Raw genomic sequence first — 26,963 nt, 5'->3', positions numbered from 1 at the left:
GGGAAAGAAACCATGCTGATAGGGACTGATGTTATTGCAGGAAGCGAACATTCTATCGTTCATCAGCGACTCGAACACTTTCGACTCCACTCCGAGTGATGTAATGCCACGGTAGTTTCTCACATCACGTTTGTCGCCTTTCTTGAAAACTGGGAACATAGTAGAGCATTTCCACTGCACAGGAAATTTACTCTGCTGGAGTGATAGGTTGAATAGTAGACAAAGTGGAACAGCTAGAATATCAGAGCATTTCTTCAGCACGGCCGATGGAAGAACGCTAGGTCCAGGAGAAAAGGATGATTTGGTCTGACGTATCGCTGACAGAACCATTTGAACGTCTATATCAAAGACATCCACATCCACTACATTGCTAGGTACTCCACTCACAGCTCTATCAGTGTCATCCTGAGAAGGCGAATAGAGAATACACTTGAAAAGTGTTTAGCAAAAAGGCTGCATTTCTCCTCAGTATTCAGCGCAATGTCGTTATCGAGGAAAACACTTGATGGCAGTCCAGTTTCCTTCCTTTCAGAATTCACGAAAGACCAAAACTTCTTAGGGTGTCGTCGGAGATTATGTTGCGTGAGATGAACATAATGTTTGTAACGAAGTTTATTATACTGCCGATAATCATTGCTGGCAATGTTGAAGTTCCGTTTAGTGAAGGCACACCGTCGATAGGTATCGTATAAGCGCGAAGAGCTCTAGCGCGCTCTTTTCAGGTTGCGTAATAGAGCATTAGTCCACGGTGGTTTCCTCGGAGGCTTTCGCTTCGGTACAGTGGCTGAAACGCAGTCACGTAGCAGACAGTTGAAGCGGTCTACAGCTGATTCGATGTCCAGGCGGTCTAAAACATTCCAGTCAATACGGGACAAGCATTGTCGGAGCTGTTGAAAATCGGTTTTGCGAAAATTGAGTCGGTCGTCACTCACAGGTCCATCGAAACGTAGATTAAATCCGTTGTCAATTGATATATCCAACGCAGGATGATAGTTGTCAAGTGGCACAACGGCGTCCGGAACCTCAAGGACAGTGCATTCATGCAGTGAATAATCATTGATAAACACCAAGTCGAGCATATTAGCTCGTTTACATATTTGCTAGTTCTAGCGGACAATGCACTATCCGACAATACTAATACGGAATTGGTATAATGTAAACAGAAATTGTTATCGCTAATCATTGCCAGATAGTGGTCAGTGTCGATCTTAGCGCCACGATATGTACTGCCTGACGTCAATAATGTCGGAGAAGTATCGTCCATTAATCAGAACGAGATCGATTTGTGAACTGCAAATCCTATCAATCCTATATAGAGATGAAATAGTTCTCTTGAGAGAACATTGACCTTCCGATACCAATACGAGAAGACAAAAACGGTGTTTTATGCATAAGAAAGCGGAAGTCTTCAACGAAATAATCAGGCAAGCCAATATTGTACCAACTGATTCGAATGTATTTGTTCTGTTAGTCTATTCTTCATAAACGTACACTTAATGAACTTAACATACAAGTTTCTAACCAAATTTAGGGAAACAACTACACAGAGTTCTTAAAAGTGTGTTAACAAAGGGCCATAACAATGCATGTGCCCTTCCACCCTAGGAGCGAAAAGCGTATCATACGGAAAAGAAAACTTGAGAGTCTATAAGTAGAATGATGGGCGGCTAAATTCTCTGAATCTCACCGCCCATCTCAGGGGTCAGCTTGAAATAAACCAGAGGTCAAAAGAGAATTTTAAAAGGGCTTGGCAGCGCTTCACCAAACATGCATTCGCCGAGGTACTCGCCGCACCGTAACGAATCATCCACCAACTGCCGATTTCGGCAAATTCGATCAATTTATTGTTTTACTTCTTGGACTTTTTGCTCTTGTGGTGGTTTGAGCTGTCCCTGCTTTCGTCGCGCGACCGCTTATGACTACTGCTGCTGCTACTGCTCTTGTGTTTGTCACTGCTGTTGTGCTTACTGCTGCTGCTGCTGCGGTGCTTATCCTTATGCTTGTCGCTGTGTCTGTCCTTGTGGTTTTTATCCCGACTGCTACTCTTAGATGAGCTGCGTTCAAGGGAAAGGGAAAATTGTTAGATTTTTTTGCGATTCATTTGAGAACTTAAGATGCAAGTGCAAATGGGACGGAAGAGATAGAAGCAAATCACCTGTGACCATCTGACCGCTTCTTCTTGACCGAGGATGCTTCCTGCATTCCTCGATCTCGTCTGAAGACGGCATGCGTTATGTGGCATGAAGCAATGTTAAGCAATGTTAGCCGGTGAACAAAAATCTACACAGTTCTGGTAGTTTAACTTACCTATGGTGGGACCGCTTCTTGGATGACTGCCGATCATCTACGAAATCATCCTTGTCGCGGTTACGATCCTCTTCGGCTGCCTCCCGTTCCAGATCGGACCAATCCTTACCAGATTCTTCATCCGAACCCAAATCTAAATAGAATATTTGTACATTTTAATTATGAGAAATAGAAACGTAATTGTGTTACAAATCGGGCTCACCTTCATCGCTAGCACTGTCGTCATCCTCGGATGCCTCCGAATAATCTTCCGAGTCGGATTCATCCTCATCGTCGTCGTCGGTGGGTTCGTATGCGTCATCCTCCTCGTCTTCGGTGTCATCGTTCGCTTCTCCTTCTCCGTCCGATTCTGGATCCAGGAAAGTCCAGCCACCGTTTTCGAAGAAGCCTTCCGGATCGTCCGTGATGGTTTTCATAATCTTGGCCCAGTTCAGCGATTGGATACCCTCGGAGTAACGGATGTCACACGAACTGCGAAAGAGCGTTATGCACCTTAGTCAATATCCTTATAATAGAAATGTTTTACCAAAAGCTATACTCACTTCAGCCACTCTTTGACGTGATCGAGCATGTTCATTGGTACGGCGTTCACCATCGCAATTTTTTGACCGTAGTTCTTAAACACAAACACCATATCGAAGTTTCGCAGATGGAACTGGACACGCTCGAAGTGCACCAGTTCGACGTCCTCCAGCGGAATAACGAATGGCGGCCACTCGGTGAGATTTACCAACGAGCCGGACGTCGGCTGAAGTAATACTGTGCTACGGAACGGAGCGCCCGGGAAACCGAGATCCCGGAAGGGGGTGTCGAATTCGATCTGCTGTTTGGTCATGGCTTCCACCTTTTCGCAGAAGCTCTTGAACGCCGTCTTCAGCTTGTGGCGCAGTTCACGCTCGGCCTGTTCCGCCGCCAAATCGTCACGATCGTGCATGTGCTGGTGCTTGCCAAGATCGGTCGTGATCTCACCGACTTCGGTGTAGAACTGAACGTCCAGGTGCTTCTTCTTGCCGAACAGAATGGCATGCCTTAAATGGAAGTGCAGCAGGATGATCATTTCGCCGTCGCACGGTTGGAAGAACGAGCTCTTGATGTTGTTGTACAGAATGTCAACCTTGTCACCGCGGACGGACGTGTAGCGGAACCCGTTGGAATGTGCCTCCAACGAACCGGTCATACGCTTGCTGACAATATTCGGTCGAATGTACAAATCCTTGAGCTTCGGGTTACCCTTGTTCTGCGAGAGGACTAGCGTGTCCTGCTTTACCAAATCTTCCTTCTCGCGTTCTTCGGCTTCGCGTGTTTTGAACCGCTTTTGCACTTCCTTAATCAAGCGGAATGCGGTGTTGAGATTAGATGACGGAGCAGCAATCTCACCGGGTTCCTTTGTATTGGTCGAGCGATACGTGCTGCAAAATTAAAGCTGTGAGATTTTTCAGTATGATAAAACTCGCATTGATTACTTACACTTCTTTTACAAAAGTAGCATCCGGATTAGGATACATTCCACCCTCGTTACGGCCCATCGTGGCTCCCGGGTGGAAGAAATTGATACGCAAGTACGTGTAGTCACCTTCTACCGACTGTGAAATATTTTTGATGGTAGAAATGTGGAACGGAACAGGAACTCCAAAGATTGGCATTATAACGGTTTCGTATTTGCGATCTGTAACATAAAGCAGATTATCAGTCTATTTGTTCGTACGAGAATTCATAAATAATACTTACCAACAAATAATTTCAGCTCCTTAATTTCTGGCTCTCGTGGCATCTGGTTCACACCCTTGTAGGAAACGGTTGACTTCCTGATTTTCTCCGTTTCCTTGCCTCCACCCTGTTTTGCCAAACGTTCCTTTGCCTTCTCATTGAGAGCAATTGCCAATTCTTTTTGATGTTGCTTGCGCTTTTCTTCGGAGTTTTGTTCGTTACGTAGCTTGCTTTCCAGCACAGTTGACCGTTTGCCACTGCGACCCAATATCTCCGAGCGTTTATCGGTCTTCTCTTCTTCTTCTTCTTCGTCTTCCTCTTCATCATCCTTCAAAAATATGCCAACATTTTTGATCTTCTTCTTGGACTGAGTCAACACGCTCGCCGGAGGTTCATCGTTGACCAGCACCGTATCTCCGACGAACAGAGCATAAACCTTAGACTCCTTGTCGGAGGCTTCCTTGTTTTCCAAACCGGACAAACCCACATTCACGCTGAACACCATTCCTTTTTTCAGCACGGCCGCACACTTTGGTCCGATGATCATGGAATTCTCCCGGAACTCCAACCCGATGGCGAACCCGAACGTCTTGGTCAACTTATCCACCAATTTGGGTTCCTCTTTCTTGGCGTAGTCCATACCAACGTCGAAAACATCCGATAGCTTTTTCCCCGGCACCATCACCTTTAGTAGCTCTTCCTCCAGGTTTAGCAGGAAGGTGTAATGCTTCTGAATCGTTTCCGTCGGATTGACCAGCAATGTCCGAACGATGTTCGAGCAGTAGGATTTGTACCGCGCTCCCAGGGCACAGATGATCGAACCAAAGTGCAGATAATTCTTGTCGCTGAAGGCGCTAAATTTCAAACTGTAGTTGCCTCCCGACTGGATAATGGCCGGATAGCACATGTCCAGTTGGTTTGTATCGACGCCGGTGACGTACTTTTTGTCCGTGAGGGCCTGTTCGACGCCCTCCGAGAGTTTGGCGTGTTTCACTTTCTGGAAAGGGAATCCGATGATGAAACGCTTGAAAAACTTATGAAAGCTTAACATGACGCACCTTATCAGCATCGATGATCTCCATGATGTGATCCTTGAGGTACTTGTTGAACACATCCACCGTCACCAGACAGGCCTTCTTAATTGTGATGACTTCCGAATCCTCCTTGGAGCACATAATGTACCCAATCGATACGCTAAGGTCCACCGATTCGAATCCTTTGTCCTTGAGAAACGCTCGCCAGGATTCGCAAAATTCACCCGGAAAGTTGTCCTTGCTGAAGACCCCCAGAGTTTTTCCATTCTTGGAACCCTTGATTGCCTCCAGGAGCTTCTCGAAGTTAGCCTTATCCTTGTCGGTCTGGAAGATTTCAAGGAAATGTTCAAATATTTTGCTATCATACGAAGAAAATTTGAGATTTAATTATCGAATGGTCCAAACAGAAATGCAAACAAGCATATGATCACTTACATTATAAATAGCAAATTTTACATATTGTATTTTTTAACCAATTTTTTCACAAGCTGCATTTAATTAAGTACAAAGCCTTGTTGATCATTAATGAATTTAAAATTTAATTTACATTCATGGCAACACTTCCCTATCATCACTTTCCCACCCGAACCCCGCTTTCCTCTACTGTCATGGCAAAACCTGAAAAAAAACTGCAACTGCGTTTTCACTAACCTTATCTCGCACCAGCAACTTTACGGTCGGAACACCCTCTTCCGCGTCTTTCTCAATCTGCTTCAGGAAGTCAATCTTCTTCTTGCTGGTCAAGAAAAAAATTGAATTTTCGCACAGGACCGTAATCGTGTCAGTCAGCTCGTACCCCAAAAGCCAAGTCTGCAGCGAGGTCGATTTGCTGTAGATCGTCTCCTCGTCGACTCCCACCGCCGTAAGGATGCAATCCACTTTCTGGAGGGCATCATCGTGCGAAAATTCCGGATCCTAAAAGCAACAATGCCGCACGATAGGTTAGAGTCCAAAGACGAATGCGAAAAAAAACTCACCTTCCAGTTTCCGTAGAGGCGTTTTATTCGCCGATAGAACGAATCCTTATCCAACACAATATTTGACATTTTGATTGCGATTCAACCGGCGCATCCAACGATATTCGACGCGAAAAGACTTCCGGCCGTCTTTTAGCAAGGAATTCCAGCACTAGATTTCACAAATCGTCCGGAAAACGGGACAGAGAAAATTACGCTGCACGAGCCGAAGCGGCTTTCCGCAAACAAAATAACAATATGGCGGATCCTTTGTGCATGCAAGAGAAGCCATCAGTCATTGAAGCAAAAGCATTCAGGTCAGAATGAGATAGCATGCCGAAAAGAGGTCGGTTGTGCAGCGAAAAACATGCGGTGGAGTGAGCGAAAAGGATGAATGACAGATTTTTGACGCGCGCGAAAACTTCAGAAAGCCGGCGGCTGTGATCAGAGATGCCAGATTTGAAGACATGTCTTCAATTTGAAGACATTTGAATCTCTGTGAAGACATTTATTTCGTGAAGACATTTTGAAGACTTTTCATAATATTTGAAGACTTATCTACTTATTTGAAGATATTTGAAGACAATTAATAAGCCAGCGAATATAAAATACAATTTTATGGCTTACTTGTAAATTCTGCGACTCTGATATGCAAATAGTAGAAATCAAACATAAAAATACACTAGTCATAAGACGAGTTTGTACAACTCGACTTAGAGTCAAGTACGAGACACTGAAGACGGCCTTACTGTTGAGATCGAAATACGTATCTGTCAAGGTACAATTAAGTGGTGGAATTAAATGCCCAGCAAACAAAATGTGAGTCGTGAGGCATTCGTTAGGCACTGGTGAGTGACTGAAAAAAAAAACAAACGTTTGATTGAAGCGTTTGAACCGTGATGATCTTGTTATTATTTTTCCACCGATGCGCCAGACGTTAGTCTTTGCAAGAAAAAACAAACATGTCGTCGGGAAATCGGTGTCTGGTTCAAATTTCGTCGCAAAATATTAAATAAAACGTCGCGAATTGTGTCGTAAAAGTAATACGCGAGTGGTTCATAGGCTTGTACATTAAATTTGGTGCTTGCCAATGCGTGGAGTTAACGAAAATATGATCGGAATATTTTGGTTCGCGGTCGCGAATCGTAACAAAGGACGGGCGATCGTCGTAATATAATTAATGGAAAAAATCAGTTACATGGTGCTGATGATGATAATGGTGCTGTCTATTTGGGCAAGACGGTACCCATAATCCAACGCCGTTGTAATAGTTAATGCTTGCTGTCTCGATAAGAAGATCGCGAGAAAGTGTTACTGTTTAGATACCCAGTTGAGGAGTGTTATTGTTTGTAAAATTGTGATAGTGCGTACTCCTGGGAAAGAATGGGGTCAGATTGCAAATATCCCGTGATTCTGTGGAATGAATGCTTGCGCCCAACGAAATGTGTATTTAGTGTGTCCGGAAAAAATGAAAAACCAGACCATGAAAGATCTGGCCAAGCCGGTTAGAAGAAAGTCTGATCGACTGCCAAATAAGTGAAAATGGAAGATCGAAGTAAAATGTGTTTAATTAGAGGAAATGTTTGAGAGTTGACCACTCAATCAAGAGCAATTTTGTTCTAAAGTGGTAATGTACCGACCCAAGCTGATTAACCTGTGAGCATCCTTAAACTATTTACCAAAGGACAAATTCGGATGACACTCCAATTTGTGCTAGGTGCCCAGCATTTCGGAGTACTTCGTTGGCATTGCACCCGGAATGCATGTTTCCCGCAAGGACAAGGTAAGATCCCGTTAAACAGCAAGAGCGACCATTACATGGAATGTCCTTTTTTTTAACTTTGAATTTAAGCACATTATCACATATTTGTAACATGTGCATGTAACATACTAAGTAGGTAAATTGAATTAAACAGTGTGTCGCTTACAAAAGCCGACTTATGCAATAAATGTGGTGCTGATTCAATTTTAAAGTTCGGCTCCGGCTAGTTGAACAGTTTTTACGCATAAAACCCTCAGGTAGTACGAATATACTTCCTTATGCGCTTGGCAGAAAGTTGTTTTAAGGTACTTGTTGCAAGACCTACCAGGGTTCACGAAGTTTGTATATGCATCCGTACTCCCAAAGCAGAAAGTTGATTGAGGTGCTTGTTGTAACTATCAGTGCATGTTGTTTTGAAATGCTTGTTGTAAGATCTTCCAGGGTGCAGGTAGTTTGAATATGCTTCCGTATGCGCATAGCAAAATGTTGTTTTGAAGTGCTTGTTGTAACTATCAGTCCATTGCTGGGACCTACCAGAGCGCAGGTAGTTTGAGTATGCTTCCGTACTCCCACAGCAGAAAGGTGATTTGAGGTGCTTGCATTAGAGATCAGTGCATTGCCGCGACCTACCAGGGTGCAGAATGTTGTTTTCATATAACATACAAGGCTGCAGGTAGTTTGAATATACTTTCGTATGCGCATAACAAAATGTTGTTTTGAAGTGCTTGTTGTTACTATCAGTCCATTGCTGGAACCTACCAGAGTGCAGCTAGTTTGAGTATGCATTCGTACTCTCAAAGCAGAAAGGTGATTTGAGGTGCTTGCATTACAGATCAGTCTGCCGCGACCTACCAGGGTGCAGAATGTTGTTTTCAGGTGCTTGTTGTAAGACATACAAGACTGCAGGTAGTTTGAATATGCTTTCGTATGCGCATAACAAAATGTTGTTTGAAGTGCTTGTTGTAACTATCAGTCCATTGCTGGGACCTACCAGAGCGCAAAGCAGAAAGTTGATTTGAGGTGCTTGCATTAGAGATCAGTGCATTGCCGCGACCTACCAGGGTGTAGAATGTTGTTTTGAGGTGCTTGTTGTAAGACCTACAAGGCTGCAGGTAGTTTGAATATGCTTCCGTATGCGCATAGCAAAATGTTGTTTTGAAGTGCTTGTTGTAACTATCAGTGCATTGCTGCGACCAACCAGAGTGCAGATAGTTTGAGTAGACATCCGTACTCCCATAGCAGAAAGTGAACTTGAGCTGCTTGTTGTAACTATCAGTGCATTGCTGCGACCTACCAGGGTGCAGGTACTTTGAGTATGCATCCGTACTCCGGGCGCAGGTAGTTTGAATATGCATCCGTACTTCCAAAGCAGAAAATTGATTAGAGGTGCTTGTTGTAAATATCAATGCATTGCTGAGACATATCAGACTGAGATTTCGTAGACTTTGCTGTATCCGTAAATTCTACCTCTTCAGCTTCATCGTTCAATGTGTCATCCTCAGCGTTTTCCTGTCTTCCGTTTGTAATTTCCAGGCCTTCATTTTAGGCAGTACCAATCTTCCTATTGGAGTTGTTTCAATTAGATCTTTAGGCAATACAGAACACTCATCACATAACAGCATTTGTTCTGGGTCATCCATCCGGCGACACATACAAGTATTACACTGATGCGCTCCACTGAATGGTATCGTACAGCAATGTAGGGGAGATAATTTGTATCGCTCATATTGTTCTGGCTAATCATCAAGCCAGATTTTGTAATTGTAGATTTATCTTTTATGATCTTCTTCTTCGCTTCGAATGGGAAGCACATCCACATTTTCGCACATTCAGGATCAATACATTGTTGGATCTGGAGCAGAATTATTGCAAACGAACTTTGTTTTTGACTATATTGATTTCTTGGCACAATAACCCTGTCTGGACAATCAAAGCCGCAATCAAAGTTGTCTTTCAGCTTTCAGCTCAGCAACTCCATGGCAGACAGTTCATTTGAAGTAAAACTGCATTGCCCCATTTTCCCGATCAGTCACCTCTCTTGGGCTAATACTTTGAGCATTAAGTATTATTTTTTCTTCTCTATGATAAAATCTCCAGACTTGACCTGAAGAAATATCCCATGCACTGGACAAGATTTTGGATTGGCCGTACACATCAAGTTGGAAGCTATTTTCAGAATGTCATCTTGATTCTCTTACTAACTTTCATGACTAATTTTTCTTTTTATTCTTTTTAATGAAAAGTAAATCATTTTCACTTAGTTTGTTGTTTATAATTGTTTTAGTGATGAACTTTATATGATACTGTAGATCTTTAATAGCTCGTTCAGCATCCAGTTTTACAACGTCTAAAGTCAACTTGAGAGGTTCAGGCGTTCCTCCAACTCCTTACGAAGAGATAGTTTCTTCTCGGCCGAACTTTCATGAGCAATGACCTATAAAAAAGCAAGAAAATATAAAATGTTATCAAATATCAAGTCAGAAAATATAAACATAAAATTGAATTTCTGTCTGCTTAATTTTATCATACTTTCACGTAACATAATAAAAATTATACTTTGTTCGGGAGAAATATGCAAAAATCCAAACCAATTAACCTGTGCGGCGATGAAAAAATTATCCAAGGCGGCGTGACAGATCATTTTCATTCAGCGGCGGCGGCGTGGCAGCGTCACGCCGTTGGTAATCGGCGGTGGCGGCGTGGGTTGGCATGAGCCTATTTTCAAGCATAAGAAATTTTCCGAAATTCTTCCACAAATTCCTTCGTAGTGCTCTGAAAATTCCTCCGGAAGTTAATCCAGAAATTCTTCCGGAAGTTCCTCCAGGAATACCTCCGGACGTTCCTCCAGGAATACCTCCGGACGTTCCTCTAGGAATACCTCCGGACGTTCCTCCAGGAATACCTCGGGACGTTCCTCCAGGAATTCCTCCGGACGTTCCTCCAGGAATTCCTCCGGACGTTCCTCCAGGAATTCCTCCGGAAGTTCCTCCAGGAATTCCTCCGGAAGTTCCTCCAGGAATTCCTCCGGAAGTTCCTCCAGGAATTCCTCCGGAAGTTCCTCCAGGAATTCCTCCGGAAGTTCCTCCAGGAATTCCTCCGGAAGTTCCTCCAGGAATTCCTCCGGAAGTTCCTCCAGGAATTCCTCCGAAGTTCCTCCAGGAATTCCTCCGGAAGTTCCTCCAGGAATTCCTCCGGAAGTTCCTCCAGGAATTCCTCCGGAAGTTCCTCCAGGAATTCCTCCGGAAGTTCCTCCAGGAATTCCTCCGGAAGTTCCTCCAGGAATTCCTCCGGAAGTTCCTCCAGGAATTCCTCCGGATGTTCCTCCAGGAATTCCTCCGGACGTTCCTCCAGGAATTCCTCCGGAAGTTCCTCCAGGAATTCCTCCGGAAGTTCCTCCTGGAATTCCTCCGGAAATCCCTCCATGAATTCCTTTGGAAATTCTCCCAACAGTTCCTCGGGAAATACCTCCAGGCATTCCTCGGAAAATTTCTCCAGGAATTCCTCGGGAAATTACTCCACCGGAAATTCATCCAAGAATTCCTTCGTAAACTCCTCCGGAAATTACTCCTCCGGAAATTCATCCAAGAATTCCTTCGTAAACTCCTCCAGGAAGTCCTCCAAAAATTCCTTCAGGAATTCCCCGGGGATTCCTCTAGGAAATCTAGGAAAATTCCACCAGAAAATTTCTCCAGCAATACCTCCGGAAATTCCTCCGAAAATTCCTCCTGAAATTCCTCCGAAAATTCCTCCTGAAATTCCTCCAGGAATTCCCCCGGGAACTCCTCTAGGAACTCCTCCGAAAATTCCACCAGAAATTGCTCCGAAAATCCCTCCAGGAATTCCTCCAGAAATTTCTCCATGAATTCCTCCGGAAATACTTCCAGGAATTTATCCGGAAATTTCTCTTTTCTCCAAGAATTTCTCCGGGAGTTCCTCAGGAATTCTTTTGCAAGTTTCTGGAGGAATTCCTGGAATTTCTTGAAGAATTTCCGGAGGAATTTCCGGAGGAATTTCTGGAGGAATTTACGAAAGAATTCCTGAAGGAATTTACGAAAGAATTCCTGGAGGAATTCCAACAGATATTTCCGGATGAATTCATGAAGAAAAGAGAAATTTCCGGAGGAATTCCTGGAGGAACTCCCGGAAGAATTGCAGGAGGAACCTCCAGGAATTCCCCGGAAATTCCGCTAGGAACACCTCTAGGAATTCCTCCGTAAATTCCTTCAGGAATTTCCCTGGGAATTCCTCTAGGAAATCCTTTCTAAATTTCTCTAGAGATTCCTTCGGAAATTCCTCCAGTAATTCCTTCGGAAATTCCTCCAGAAACTTGCAAAAGAATTCCTGAGGAACTCCCGGAGAAATTTCTGGAGGAACTTACGGATGAATTGCTGGGTGAACTTCCTAGATGAACTTGCAGAGGAACTCCTGGAGAGTCTTTTGGATGAATTACTGGCGGAACTTTCTGAAGACTTCTTGGCGAAACTTGCGGAAGAATTCCTGGAAGAACTCCATAGCAATTCCTAGAGGAACATTGGGAGGAATTTCTGGATGATCTTGTGGAGGAATTTCTTGAGGAACTTGGAGTGGAAATCATGGAAGGAATTTTGGAGAATTTGTGTATGAATTCCTGGCGAAACTTGCAGAGGAATTCCTGGAAGAACCTGCGGAGGAAATCCTGGAGGAACGTTTGGAGGAATTCGTGGAGAACTTGCGGAGGAGTTACTGGATGAGCTTGCAGAGGAATTACTGGAGAACTTCTGGATTATTTTCTGGAGAACTTGTCGATTAGTTCCTGGAGGAACTTACGAAGGAAAACCTGGATCAACTTTTGCAGGAAGTACTTGTGGAGGAATTACTGAAGGAACTGGCAGAGAACTTTCTAGGGAACTAGTGGATGAATTTCTTATGAACTTGCGGAGGAATTTCTGAAAAACTTCGGGAGACATTTTTTGTGAACTTGCGGAGGAATTTCTGGAGAAGTTGCGGATGATTTTCTGGAGAACTTAAGGATGAATTCCTGGAGGAGCTTGCGGAGGAATTCATGGAGGAACTTGCGGAGGAAATCCTGGAGGAACTTGCGGGAATAAGTCATGGAACAACTGGAACAATTCATTCGGAAGTTCCAAGCTTCTCCTGGAATTCCTCTAGTATCTTCCGGAGGAACTTTCGGAGAAATTCCGGAGGAATTCCCGGAGGAACTTCCGGAGGAATTCCCGGAGGAACTTCCGGAGGAATTCTTGGAGGAACTTCCGGAGGAATTCCCGCACACTTAAAAGACAATTTGTATCTCGGTAAACTAAATTGACGAACATGATCGTAAAAGCTTATTTTAACTGATATCTCGTTAATAAATATGACGTTTACATAAGTTACTGAAACTCGGCAGTATAGTTTGCCATAGTAATCGGTAATTCGGAGTTTGACTGAGTTTCGGTAAACCCAACTGTCAAACGTATAACTGTTGGTATAACTTCTAGCGTACTCTGTTAAAACCACGTGAAGGAACAGAAGCAGTGGAAAAATAAAAATTACATCTCTAATTATTTTGGTAAGTATACAATCTGAATTCAATTTCCACTACATACTAACAGGACACTATAATCTGTTCGAAATTCTCACAAATAATGTCCGGATTAATTTCAGATCCAGCTGTATTTCAAACAGGAAAAAATACCAGATAAGATGAATGGAAATCTCTTACCCTCCATGAAGGAGCCGGAATAAACACGCTAAACGTCGTTGGAATCAGGAACCGATATAGGGACAGGGATGATTCGGGCAGCACCCCATGTTCTCATTCTCACTCATTACAACAGAAATTGTTCTTTATAGTAGGGTAAACTGGGGTAAAACGCACCCCAGGGCAAAACGACCTTTGGCATTTTTGGCGGTGTTTCAGACATATTTTCGGAATGTTTACTGCTGAACTGGTAGTTCGAGATCCGAACTACATGCGCTGTAGCAAATATGCTCGAAAAATTGCTGAAAATGTCCTCAAAAACGTCAAAAGGTCGTTTTGCCCCGGGGGTGCATATTACCCCAGTTTCCCCTATACACGATCAGCGTCTTTAGGTTTCTAATCATGCATAAAAAGTTTAATTATCTAGTTTGAATATAACAAACATTGAAAACGGGGACAGATCTTGCTACCCAATAGAAATAATCCTGTTTACTTCGATAGGCAGTTCCGTATTCGCATTACTTGTTAACAAATCTATTCTAACGTTTTATTTAACAAGTTCATATTGTACAAACTCGTATTATGACAAGTGAAGATGTTCATATTGTTTTTCACAAAAAAAATACTTTCTGAATATAATCTCTTTTCACACTGATAACGGTTTTCTTTCTTGTTTATATTCATGTGAAAATAAATAAAAATAATTATTCACTGAATTTCGGCAAACCGCTTTACCGAATTGATCGGCAACGCACTACCGAGCGGCCGGTAAATTTTGACAGCTGGGTGGTGTCGAACATTTTACGACCAATCGGTAATTTGAACTTTCACCGAGATTTTTACCGAGATATCAGCTGTTGGATTCTCGGCAATTTATTTTGCCGGCCTCGGCGAAAAAAATTAAGTGTGCGCAGGGAACTTCCGGAGGAACTTCCGAGGAATTCCGGCGGAACTTCCGGAGGAATTCCCGGAGGAACTTCCGGAGGAACTTCAAGAAGGAACTTCCGGAGGAATTCCCGGAGGAACTTCCGGAGGAATTCCTGGAGGAACTTCCGGAGGAATTCCCGGAGGAACTTCCGGAGGAATTCCCGGAGGAACTTCCGGAGGAATTCCCGGAGGAACTTCCGGAGGAATTCCCGGAGGAACTTCCGGAGGAATTCCCGGAGGAACTTCCAGAGGAATTCCCGGAGTAATTTGCAGAGGAACTCCTGCAAAAACTTCGGCGGAATTGCTGAAGGAACTTGCGAAGGATATTCCTGTAGAAACTCGTGGAGGAATTCATGGCGAAACTTACGAAAAAAAATCCTGGAGAAAATGGCGAAGGAATCACTAAAAAAATGCGGAGGAACTTAAGAAGGCATTCCTTGGAAGATCTTTTGAAAGAAGTCCTGGAGGAACTTTTGGAAGGAGTCCTGGAGGGACTACCGAAGGAATTCCTAGACAAATTTACGGAGGAATTCCTGGAGTTACTTGCGGAGAAATTCGCTCAGGAACTCCTGGAAAAACTTCGGAGGAAATTACGGAGAAATTCCTGGCGAAAGTTTCGAAAAAACATACGAAGAAATTCCTGGAGAAAATTTGCGAAATAATTCCTGGAGAAACTTGCCGAGGAATTCCTGGAGGAACTTGCGGAAAAACTTTCGAAGGCACTCCCGGAAAACTTCTGGAAGGAATCTTGGAGCAGCTTCCGGAGGAATTCTCGGAAGAACATGTGGAGGAAATCCTGGAGAAATTTGTGGAGGAACTCCTCGAAAAACTTCTGAAGAACTTGCGGAGAACATTACAGAAGAAAATTTCGAACAAACTTGCGGAGGAACTTGCGTAAGAATTCTCGAACAGAAATGGGGAAGGAAGTCCTGGAGAAACTTGCTGAGGAATTCCTGGAGGAACTTGCGGAAGAACTTCCGAAGGCATTCCCGGAAAACTTCTGAAAGGAGTCCTGGAAGAGCTTCCGGAAGAAATTGTGGAGGAATTCCTGGATACATTTGCGGAGGAACTTCTGGAAAAACTTCGAAGCAACTTGCGAAGGCATTCCTGGCGAAACTTTCGAAAAAACTTGCGGAGGAACTTGCGTAGAAATTCCTGGAGAAAATTGAGGAATAATTCCTGCAGAATCTTGCCGAGGAATTCCTGGAGGAGCTTGCGGAGGAATTTCTGGAAAAAACTTCGAAGGCATTCCTGGAGGAACTTGCGGAGAAATTCCTGGGGGAACTACGGAGGAATTTCTGGAGGAAGTTGCGGAAGCAACTTGTGAAGAAATTCCAGGAGGAAATTGCGGACGCATTCCTGGCGGAACTTTCGGAGGAACTTCTGAAGGAATTCTTGGAGGATTTTTGGAAGGAGTCCTGGAGGAACTTTTGGAAAGAGTTTTGGAGGAACTTCCGGAGCAATTCCTAGACGAACTTTCCTAGACGATATTTTGGAGGAATTCCTGGAGGGACTTGTGGAGGAATTCCTGAAGAAATTTGCGAAGGAACTCATGGAAAAACATCAGAGGAATTCAGAACTTCGGAGGCATTCTTGGAGGAACTTCCGGAGCAATTCCTAGACGAACTTTCGTAGGAATTCCCTGAGGAACTTTTTGAAGGAGTGCTGGAAGAACTTTCAGAGGAATTTCTGAAGGAACTTCAGAGTGCTGGTGGAATTTTTGGAAGGCGTCCTGGAGGAACTTCCGGAGGAATTCCTAGACGAACTTTCAGAGGAATTCCTGGAGGAACTTACGGAGAAATTTGCCGAGGAACTTGTGGAGGAATTCCTGGAGAAATTTGTGAAGGAACTCTTGGAAAAAACCTCGGAGGATCTTGCGGAGTCATTCCTGGCGGAACTTGCGGAGTAATTCCTGGCGAAACTTTCGAACAAACTTGCGGAGGAGGAGGAACTTTCGGAGGCATTCCTGGTGGAGCTTGCGGAGCAACTTCCGAAATAATTACTGGAGGATTTTTGGAAGGAGTCCTGGAGGAACTTTGGCAAAGAGTTTTGGAGGAACTTCTGGAGCAATTCCTAGACGAATTTGGACGAATTCCTGGAGGATTTGTAGAAGAATTTCTGGAGAAATTTGCGAAGGAACTCATCGAAAAATTTCAGAGGAAGTCCTGGAGGAACTTGGGAAGGTATACCTGGCGGAACTTGCGGAGGAATTCCTGGCGAAACTTTCGAATAAACTTGCGGAAGAGCTTGCGTAAGAATTTGTGAACAAAAAGGGAAGGAGTCCTGGGGGAACTTTTGGAAGGAGACCTGGATGAACTTCCGGGGGAATTCTTAGACGAACTTTAGGAGGAATTCCTGAAGGAACTTGTGGAAAAATTCCTAGAAAAATTTGCAAAGGAACTCCTGGAAAAACTTCAGAGCAATTCCTGGAGGAACTTGTGGAGGAATTCCTGGCGAAAGTTTCGAACAAACTTGCGGAGGAACTTGCGTTAGAATTCCTGGACAAAAAGGGAGAAGGAATTTCTAGAGAAACTTGCGGAGCAACTTTCGAAGGCATTCCTTGGAAGATCTTTTGAAAGGAGTCCTGGAGGAACTTTTGGAAGGAGTCCTGGAGGGACTTCCGGAGGAATTCCAAGACGAACTTACGGACGAATTCCTGGAGTTACTTGCGGAGAAATTTGCTCAGGAACTCCTGAAAAAACTTTGGAGGAAATTCCTGTAGGAACTTACGGAGAAATTCCTGGTGAAATTCCTGGAGAAAATTTGCGAAATAATTCCTGGAGAAACTTGCCGAGGAATTCGTGAAGGAACTTGCGGAAAAACTTTCGAAGGCACTCCCGGAAAACTTCTGGAAGGAATCTTGGAGCAGCTTCCGGAGGAATTCTTGGAAGAATTTGTGGACTCCCGGAACACTTATGAAAGGAATGTTGGAGGAGCTTCCGGAGGAATTCTTGTAAGAACTTGTTGAGGAAATCCTGGAGAAATTTGTGGAGGAACTTCTCGAAAAATTTCGGAAGACGAACTTTAGGAGGAATTCATTAAGGAACTTGTGGAAAAATTCCTGGATAAATTTGCTGAGGAACTCCTGGAAAAACTTTGGAGGAACTTACGAAGGAACTTGCGTATGAATTCCTAGACAAAAATTCGGAAGAAATCCCTGGAGAAACTTGCGGAGGAATTCCTGGCGGAACTTGCGAAAAATATAGCGAAAGAACTTGCGGAGAAATTCCTGGAGAAAATTGCGAAATAATTCATGGAGAACCTTGCCGAGGAATTTCTGGAGGAACTTGCGAAAGAATTTCTGGAGAAACTTGTGTAAAATTCCTGCGGAGGAATTCTTGGAGAAGCTTGCGGGGGATTTCGTGAAGTAGCTTGCGGAGGAATTCCTGGAAAAAACTTCGGAGGTATTCCTGGAGGAACTTGCGAAGAAATTCCTGGAGGATCTTATGAAGAGATTCCTGGAGATACTTGCGGAGGCATTTCTGAAGGAACTTGCGGAAGAATTTCTGGAGAAACTTGCGGAGGAACTCCTGGAGAATTTTAGGAGGAGTTTCTGGAGAACTCGCGGAGGAACTCCTGGAGGGATTCCTGGACAGACTTGCAGATGAATTCCTGGATGAATTTCTGATAGAATTCATAGAGGAACTTGCGCAGGAAATCCTAGAGAAACTTACGGAGGAATTCCTGAGGGAACTTGCGGAGGAATTCCTGGAGGGATTTGCGGAAGAATTCCTGAGGAACTTCCGGAGGAATTCCTGGAGGAACTTACGGATGAATTTCTGGAGGAATTTACGGATGAATTGCTGAGGACTTCTTAGAGAAACTTGCGGAGGAATTTATGGAAGAACTTCGGAGCAATTACTAGGGGAACTTGGCGAGGTATTCCTGGAAGAGCTCGGGGAGGAACTTGCTGAGGATCTTCTGGAGGAACCTGCGAAGGAAATCCTGGAGGAATTTGCGGAGGAAGCCTGGAACAACTTTTGGAGGAATTCGTGAAGAACTTGCGGAGGAATCACTGGAGGAACTTGCAGAGAACTTCCTGGAGGAGCTTGCAGATGAATTCCTGGAGAACTTGTGGATGATTGTCTGGAGAACTTGTGGATGAATTCCTGGAGGAACTTGCGGAGCATTTCCTGGAGGAACTTGCTGAGGACTTCCTAGAGAAACTTGCGAAGGAATTTATGGGAGAATTCCGGAGCAATTCCTAGGGGAACTTGGGAAAGAATTCCTGGAAGAACTTGCGGAGGAAATCCTGGAACAACTTTTCTAGGAATTCGTGGAAAACTTGCGGAGGAATTACTGGAGGAACTTGCAGAGAACTTCCTGGAGGAACTTGCAAAGGAATTCGTGGAGAGCTTGCGGAGGAATTACTGGAGGAACTTGCAGAGAGCTTGCTGGAGAACTTGTGGATGAATTTCTTGTGAACTTTCGTAGGAATTTCTGGAGAACTTGCGGATGATTTTCTGTAAAACTTGTGGAGGAATTCCTGGAGGAACTTGGGGAGAAAATCGTGGAGGAAATTTTGGAAGAATTTCTGGAGGAACTTGCGATGGAATTCCTGGGGGGATTTGCGAAGGAATTCCTGGAGGAACTTGTGGAGGAATTCCTGGAGGAACTTGCCAATGAATTCCTGGTGGAAACTGCTGAGGAATTCCTGGAGAACTTGCGGAGGAATTTCTTGTGAACTTGCGGAAGAATTTTTGGAGAACTTGCGGAGGAATTCGTTGAGGAACTTGTTGCGGAATTCCCGGAAGAAGTTGCGGAGGCATTCCTGGATTTCCGGTGGAATTCCGGGAGGAACTTTCGGTTGATTTTCAGGAGGAACTATGGAGGAATTTTTGGAGTAACTTGCAAAGGAATTCCTGGAAAGATTTGCTGAGGAATTCCAGGAGGAACTGGCGGACTGATGAATCGGGAAATCGGGTTGGCGCCAACGAAAGTTGGTTATGTTATGAAGGAATTTTGGGAGGGATTCCTGGTGAAACTTGAGGAGGAATTCCTGGTGAAACTTCGGAAGGATTTTCGGGGGAATACTTGGAAGAACTTCCGGAGGAAGCCTGAATGAACCTTTGGATAAATTCCTGGAGAATGCTTCCAGAAGAATTCATAAGGAACTTAAGTAGGGATTCCTGAGGGATTTTCGGAGGCTGGAGGAACTCCTGGGGATATTTTTGGAAGAACTTCCGAAAGCATTCCTGGAGGAACATCCAGAGAAATATCTGAAGGAACTTCCGAAAGAATTCCTAGATGAACTTTACTAGAGGCCGACCCAACTAACAATTTTGGTGCTAAAAGCTTCAACTTCTAGCCTTTGACTGTATAATATTTGAATAAAAGCAGCAAATGCTGAATAAAAGAAAAGCCTCCGCAAATAATCCCTTAAACTTCAACTCGACTATTACACAAATATCTATCAGCTAGTCAGTTTGTGCCGAATATATTTCATCTTTTATCGTTTATGCAGCTTTCATATAGTCATAAAATAGCTCTGTCTGAATTAGCAACAAAGCTTATCGGTTAAGAGTCCATATATGTAACTGAGTTGCTTGTTAGCAACTTCCCTTATTACGGTGAGTAGCATTCACAATGAAAACGTGTTCGCTGTTGTTATAGCACTAACAATATAGCGTAATGGCGCTATAAATGAACTAACGAAGCATTTAGGCAACTTCTGTATCTTTGAAGATTACACAACGTTTAAGTAAACCTTATACTGCTTCTTTTAATAGCTTATCAGTATGGAACGTCAAAACCGCAATGGTTACATTTGAGTTTTGTTGCCGGAGCTGTGTATGAGCTATTGATTTCTGTAATGCAGCTACAAAGGTATTCACCTGCTCTTATAGCAACTGACAAAGCGCTGTCATTAATGCTAGCGATAGTGTAAGAAAACAAGCCATTTAGAAGCGATATTTCTTTTGATGGCTACTGTTAAACGATTAGCAGCAGAGTAGCATCTATACAGATCGAGAAAATGTTGCCTAAAAACAATTTCAGCGATTGATGATGCATAAAAGTTAGCCAACAGAACATGCTGATATCGATAGCAACGGACATTCGGAAACGGAAGTGCGGCTGGGTCAGCCACAAATTACTTAGGGGCGAAAATGCAATCTGCAAACAAGCATTGGAATGGAACCCTGTTGGACTACGTAGCAGAGCAGACCCAGTGGCTCATGGCGACGTAGCCTCCATAAAGAAATTAAAGAAGTCGGCTGAAATCTAACTTGGCAACATGTTAAGGCGATAGCTGAACATCGCCCAAGACCCTTTGCTTTACTCCTGGTGTACAGGACTCATAAGTAAGTAAATAAATTAATGATAAGAATAGAATAACTTCATAAAACCCACATAATTTATATATGCAGAAAAACTGGACTGGGTCTCTCGTGAGCTTCCATAAACGCACCGCTGACATCACCTCTGACCGTCACCTTCCAATTGGTGAGATCCGACTGTGCATTGCTATAGAATTAAACGGCAGGAGAGGCTTGAATGGCGATTCAACATACGTCGACTGGAAAATCATTCTGTAAAGAGAACGCTCTTTAAAGTGCAACTCGGGCCAGAGCAAACAAATACGAATCCCATTAACGACACAGATCACATTTATGATATGGTAGCCTCACAACTGGATTCAAGATCATAAATGGAGGTAAGTCGGCCACACATTACGAAACAGTGGAGATGAAATATGTAAAAAATCGATATTAAGTTATTCATAAAAGTGCCTTGTGATGGAGTGCTTTTATTGACGACTGTCAGTATCGTTGATTTTGTAGTAGTTTATTCTTTCTTTCGTTCCAGATAGCATTATTCGTGATACTAGCAAGACAAATCTGGAAAGAATACCAGCTTCAGGAATAATTTTACAGCAATGGTCATGTTGATTGCCAGTGCAGATCAAGTAGGGAAATTTTCTTTATGCGCTCTACGCAATTTAATTTTAAATATCTCTTTTTCTTTCTGCAGAGTACTACTGAAATGATTCGTTGTTGCCAAGTAGGATGAACACGGAGAAGAAACGCCTATCCTCCAGGATTACATAATCCAAACAGCCGAAAACGATTAAATGCCCAAGTCAAATCAGGTACGAGACACTGAAGACAACCTTAAAGTTGGGGTAGAAACACATATCTGTAAAGATTACAACGTGGTGAAATTAAAGACGACCTTAAAGTTGAGGTCGAAATACATATCTGTAAAGATCACAACGTGGTGAAATGAAATGGAATAGAACTAAACTCATCTCCTGATATTTTTTTAATTTTTGCTATATAATTTGATTAGAAGCCTACGAAATTGAATCGTTAAGAAAAACACATTTCATTTTAAGAAAATTATTTAAAGCTTTTTTTCACTTGTCGAGTCCAGTACAAGACACTGAACAGGGGCCTTACTATTGAAGTAGGAATACAAATCTGTGAATTTATAATCTAGTGGTGGAATGGAATGAGAGAGTAAATTCATCTTAGGACAAGCACATTTCATTAAATAAAGTATTCGAGTATTAACAAATAATTTTGGCAAAGAGCATAACAAAAAAAATGATTTGAAAAAATGAAAAACAAAGTAGAACTGAAAATAACTATTTACAATGGAATTAAATATAATATGTTTAATTGAAAACCATAAATTCAACATGATATAAAAATTAAACTGTTGTAATGTGTTTAACAGAATGCAAATAAATTGTAAAATTGATACAAACAAATGAGCGTTAGAATAAGTTATTACAACTACATTATGGTCCCTTATTTTTGCAATCGGTACAGAAAAATTATCATAGACCAATTCAAATGCTGCAGTTCAAACTATGAAGAGTGTCAAATCTATTCGGTCCGCTGTTGAAAAAAAAGTTTTTTTTTTCGAAGCCCCCATACCGGCTTTTCAACCCTGAGTAAACGCAGCGTACAAAGGACGCAAGTGTGCATCGGGAAACAGTAGTAAACGCAGTGTCGCCGTGATGATGCACACCTGCGTTATTTTAATGTTGCTTGCACACGACTTTGAAAAGACGACACGACAAAACAACAGAACTAGTATGAAATACCTTCAACTGCCGTAAGAATGTCATATTCATACATATTATTACATTTCATTTGATAACAGGGGTGATGGTTCATACTCTCCGTACAGTTTTGAGATTCTCATTGTAACTCATTCTGAGACCCGCAAGGCGCAGGTAATGTGAATATGCATCCGTACGCGCATATCAAATGTTACGTTAAGATGCTGATTGTAACTATTAGTGCACTACTGAGTACTGAGGTGACCCATGGCGCAGATAGCGTGACTATGCGCCTGTACGCGCAAAGCAAAATATTGTTTTGAGATGCTCACTGTAATAATCAGTGCATTACTGGGATTCCCCAGGGCGTAGGTAGTGTGAAGTACGCACATAGCAAAATATTGTTTTAAGGAAACATTAATTTATAATTTTAATTAATAATTTTGCTGGTCTAATTTTTAGCCCATTGCCTTAATCAACCTCATTGTTAAGGCTACCTTACACCTCGGGACTATCTTTATGAGATTCAAAAATTGTAATGTAGAAATAAATTTCCTCATTTGGAAATAAATTACTTACCCAAGATGACGAATGCAGATGGATCTCCAGATGCTTCATTCCGTTGTGCATTGGACGTTATTCGGCAGTATATGTGGGATACTTTTCGTATGACGGTATCCGCTTTTTATCGTCAGGCCAGCAATGGTTACATATTCGTGATCGAATACTTCTGATTCAACGAAAAGTTGACCTGTCGAAGTGGTGCTTGAATTTCATTCTACATCTTTCACATCTTTCCTTCTGCGACTCGCTCGAGCTAAAACCAAACGGAATGCGATAAAATCGCCATCGGTTTCCCGGGCAGCAGCATAGCTGGGAATAAAACGTACGTCGTATCGGGTGGAGCCGTACCGCATTCATCTGGTCATTTTGTGTTTTCAGACGGACCAAGTGCTTGAAAAATTTGCTCAGGTAAGGGAAGTCCGTCGTCGGTACTCTGGCAAGTGTGATCCATTTGCTAGATGTCCTTGTGCTAGTAGAATTTGTATATTTGCGCATCGGAACAAGTGAAGGATGTTTGTGAGTTCCGGATCAGGCTTCAGAAACCATAATACTGTCCTTTGACTCGGTGAGATGGTGCAACTCCGATTTGAGGAACATACGGACAATTGTCGGGCACGGCTATTCCTTCTATTTGTTAGCGTAAGCAAATCCATAGCTTTTTTGTTCTTTGGCCGTCGAAGTTTTTCATTCTGGAAGACGTAAAGTTTATTAAAATGTTAAACTATACAACCGATAGAATTATCTTACCTTGCCTTATTGTAGTTTTTCTGTTCCTTTTAAATATCTTTGATGCTATTCACTTTTTTTGCGATTGGAGGACATTAGCTGATCGAGCTAAGCTGATGTGCATTCATTTTCAGGATTGTTTACCTCGAACTGTCATTGAGGAGAGCTGCTGTGGTATTAGTGAACACAAATCATGTGCTCACTACTACATACACTATTTTGGTCGACTCACTGAAATGACTCACGTTAGGGTAAGGTTACACTAATGTTACGCTAACGCAGACGTCTGGAATCAGCAAACGCCTAACACGATGTTGCAATATAGCGTAATTTTAGTCGAGGTTTACCCTAACGTGAATCATTTTCTTAGGCTCATGAGGTAACATGTTACCCTAAAGTTCGGGTCAAGTTAGGCTCATTCTCCTTGCTGGGTGGGATTGTACAAACTCGTCTTATGACAAGTGCAGACATTCCACTAAAAAGCTCAAAATAATTTTCTTAATAAAAATACATTTACACAGATTTACACCAGTCGGTTGATAACTTCAACGCATTTTAAACGTCAAACGCACTTAACTTTGAGTTGTGTGCATTGAGAAAACTTTTGAAGGCAGCATTCGTTCAGCGGTGGCGGCGTTTTTAACGTGTCTTTAAAAAAGTATTTCGATCATTACTTCGGAACGCAATGACCGATCTAAATTATTTCAAGCGGCAAAGATAGACTGAATTCTTCTATCATTTGATTTAATCTATTCAACGGTTGAGCTAGATCCAATTTTTTTAGATTTCTTCTGAATTCATGTGATCTATTCGACATTCCATATGACATTCCTCTGAATACCCTTAGAGAATGGAGGTCTCCAGTAGCCTTGCGAGCAAAGGCGTAGGATTGCCAATCCGGAGATGGCGAGCTCGCTTTTCGGTCTGGTCTAGGATATTTTCGGGTTGGAAACATTCTCGACTGGCCAAGTTCAGTTGGAATGTAGAGCCATTGAAGAAGACCCATAGCGAATGAGAACAGATTTCGTGAAACTCTTTGAATTTCCAGTGGACTTTTAAAAGAATTTTCAGTGAGAGCTTAGAAGAATTCTCGCCTAACTTTTCAAAAGGACCTAAGTAACATTTTTTTATGAATTAATTTGAGTACTGCAATCAAAAGCTTTCATGTTTTTCTGTTGATTGCGTTATTCAAATTAATTCATGAAAAAAATGTTACTTAGGTCCTTTTGAAAAGTTAAGCGAGAATTTTCCGTATAAAATAAGGATGATTTATGACGAAAATAAGAATATGCACATTCGCAGCACCTACTTCCAACACAGCCTCCACATTATTAGCTTATTGCAAGTGAAAGTCTGAAATGGGTCACTGGAGCTGCAGTAGAGCTAACACCTTCTAACTCCCGGGCTAAAGCTGACTTTATTAAAGACAGCTTTCTTCCATAATACCACTGCCGGACAGTGGGGGTTAGATTGAAGATACACACACACACACCTCCTGAAGTTCCTCCAGGAATTTGTCCGGAAGTTTCAAGGATTTCTCCGAAAAATCATCCAGGAATTCCTTAAGAATTTCCTCCAGGCTCTTTTCCGTAAGTTCGTCCAGAGATTCCTGCGAAACTTCATCCAAGAATTCCTTCGGAAGTTCAACCAAAAGTCCCTCCAGAAATTCCTCTGGTACGCACCTAAAAATATTCATGTAATTTTATGTGCTGTGACACTGACATATACGAGCGTCATTTTTGACGCAAAATTAGGTAATACTTTTATTTTACATCACAACTTTATTCACAAAAAAGTTAAAGGATTAGAATGATAATCGAACATATGCCCGCTGAGTGAGAGTCCAACACCCTACCACTCAGCTATCACCGTTTCTTGAAGGAGAGATGATCGAAGTAAAACAGGTTCCATGATTTGCACTTAACAAGTATTTTCCTGCATCAAGTCATCGACTGCTTGTGCGTTAGGTGCGTCGCGTCGGGTGCTGCGTTTAGGTTCCGTGACATGTAATTTTAAATCACGTGACAATGAAAAATATACGATTCAGTTTATGTCATGTGGTTTTGTGTCATTTTATTGAAATACATGACCTGTAATATTCATAATTTTTTGGTGTGTAGTTCCTTCACGAATTTCTTTGAAAGATACTCCAAGAATATTGCCGAAAGTTTCTCCAAGATTGACTCTTGAAGCACAGAGAAACAGACGTCTCACTTAGAACAAAATGCAATCAAAATCATCGTCACGAAAACATTATCGCCCAATGCTAAATACACTGTAGGTGGATAAGCGGCAACTAGGTGGCGGTAGTGAGCAAACGTCAAACACAAGCCAAATCGATGGAAGCGCCATCGGTGGCCGATCGGCCACATACAAAAAATTGAATCCACCGTTAAAAAGATGAACGATGGAACATGTTAAGAGTGAGACGTCTGTTTCTATGTGCTTGAAGTATACTCTGGAATTTCTCTGTTATTTCCTCCTGCATTTCTTCCGAAAGATTCTGCAGCAATACCTGAGGAAGTTCCATGTTCATAAGTATTCATCCAGTTCTTAAGAATGCATTTTGAACTTCCTCCAGGATTTTCTCCGGAAGTTTCTTCAGATTTTTTTTCAGGAATTCCACAGAAAATTCATTCAGTAATTACTCAGGAATATCATACAGGAATTTACCAGGAAAATCTTTTAGGAAATTCTCCAGGATTTCCTGAAGTTCCTCTGTAAGTTCCGTCAGAAATTTATTCGGATGTTACTTCAGAAAATCCTTTGGAATTCCTCCGAAAAAAAATACTCCAGGAGTCTTCCAGAAGGTCCTTCAGGAATTCCTCCAAAAGTTCCATTAGGAATTTATCCAAAAGTTCCTTCAGAAAATCCTTTAGAAGTTTGTTCAAGTATTTCAAGGTAAATAAAATAAGTACGGAAGTATTTCACGTGGAAATTCAGTTAAAAAATTCGGTGGAAGCATGTAGCATAGCATAGCACATGCGATTGTACAAATCGTGGGTGGCTATACAATGCTTAATTGAGCAATCTACTGTATATTGTCGCAAATTGGTACTTGGGATTAGTACCTTTTCCTATACAGTAGCAGTTGTATACCTGGCCACGTCCTTACAATCACAGAAGGAAGGGAAGGAATGTTAGTTCAACATCTACTAGTGAAGATGCAGGGAACCCATACTACCTTCATAGATGTCTCGGGAAGCAAAATTTGTGTTAGTGGGAGGATTTAAAAAAAAATCGGTGGAAGCATGTTCTCTTAAATTCTAACAATTTGAATGTTAAAAAA

General features: G+C 42.4%; 1 protein-coding gene and 2 long non-coding RNA genes across 3 annotated transcripts; 1 reads left to right on the top strand and 2 right to left on the bottom strand.

Moving 5' to 3' along the window:
• Window positions 1–1,433: 1,433 nt before the first annotated feature.
• Window positions 1,434–6,271, bottom strand: LOC134211384 (FACT complex subunit spt16). Its single transcript, XM_062688183.1, has 9 exons — window positions 6,026–6,271; window positions 5,700–5,963; window positions 5,073–5,372; window positions 4,036–5,011; window positions 3,775–3,973; window positions 2,850–3,716; window positions 2,510–2,778; window positions 2,308–2,440; window positions 1,434–2,054 (listed from the first exon to the last, which is right to left on the bottom strand). The coding sequence occupies exons 1-9, from the start codon at window positions 6,092–6,094 to the stop codon at window positions 1,850–1,852; spliced, it is 3,282 nt and encodes a 1,093-aa protein (XP_062544167.1). The 5' UTR covers window positions 6,095–6,271; the 3' UTR covers window positions 1,434–1,849.
• Window positions 6,272–9,980: 3,709 nt separating this feature from the next.
• LOC134215628 (uncharacterized) lies at window positions 9,981–23,863 on the bottom strand. The gene is made up of 3 exons (XR_009980247.1): window positions 23,696–23,863; window positions 22,964–23,637; window positions 9,981–10,200 (listed from the first exon to the last, which is right to left on the bottom strand). It is a non-coding gene; the product is annotated as an uncharacterized LOC134215628 (long non-coding RNA).
• Window positions 19,195–21,963, top strand: LOC134215627 (uncharacterized). Its single transcript, XR_009980246.1, has 4 exons — window positions 19,195–20,675; window positions 20,742–21,032; window positions 21,185–21,280; window positions 21,346–21,963. It is a non-coding gene; the product is annotated as an uncharacterized LOC134215627 (long non-coding RNA).
• Window positions 23,864–26,963: the final 3,100 nt, after the last annotated feature.

This window comes from Armigeres subalbatus, chromosome 2, assembly GCF_024139115.2.
Source record: "Armigeres subalbatus isolate Guangzhou_Male chromosome 2, GZ_Asu_2, whole genome shotgun sequence".
NCBI lineage: Eukaryota > Metazoa > Arthropoda > Insecta > Diptera > Culicidae > Armigeres > Armigeres subalbatus.
The sequence above is the reverse complement of the archived record's forward strand: the minus strand, read 5'-3'. Positions and strand labels throughout refer to the sequence as shown.

What these genes read in the sequence shown, in the direction of transcription:
- LOC134211384 (XM_062688183.1), bottom strand. Translation starts at nt 6,094, where the DNA reads ATGTCAAATATTGTGTTGGATAAGGATTCGTTCTATCGGCGAATAAAA. An exon ending in GGAGCTGAAATTATTTGTTG is followed by an intron (nt 3,974 to 4,035) that starts GTAAGTATTATT and finishes TTTATGTTACAG; the next exon opens with ATCGCAAATACGAAACCGTT. An exon ending in CGACAGTGCTAGCGATGAAG is followed by an intron (nt 2,441 to 2,509) that starts GTGAGCCCGATT and finishes TATTCTATTTAG; the next exon opens with ATTTGGGTTCGGATGAAGAA.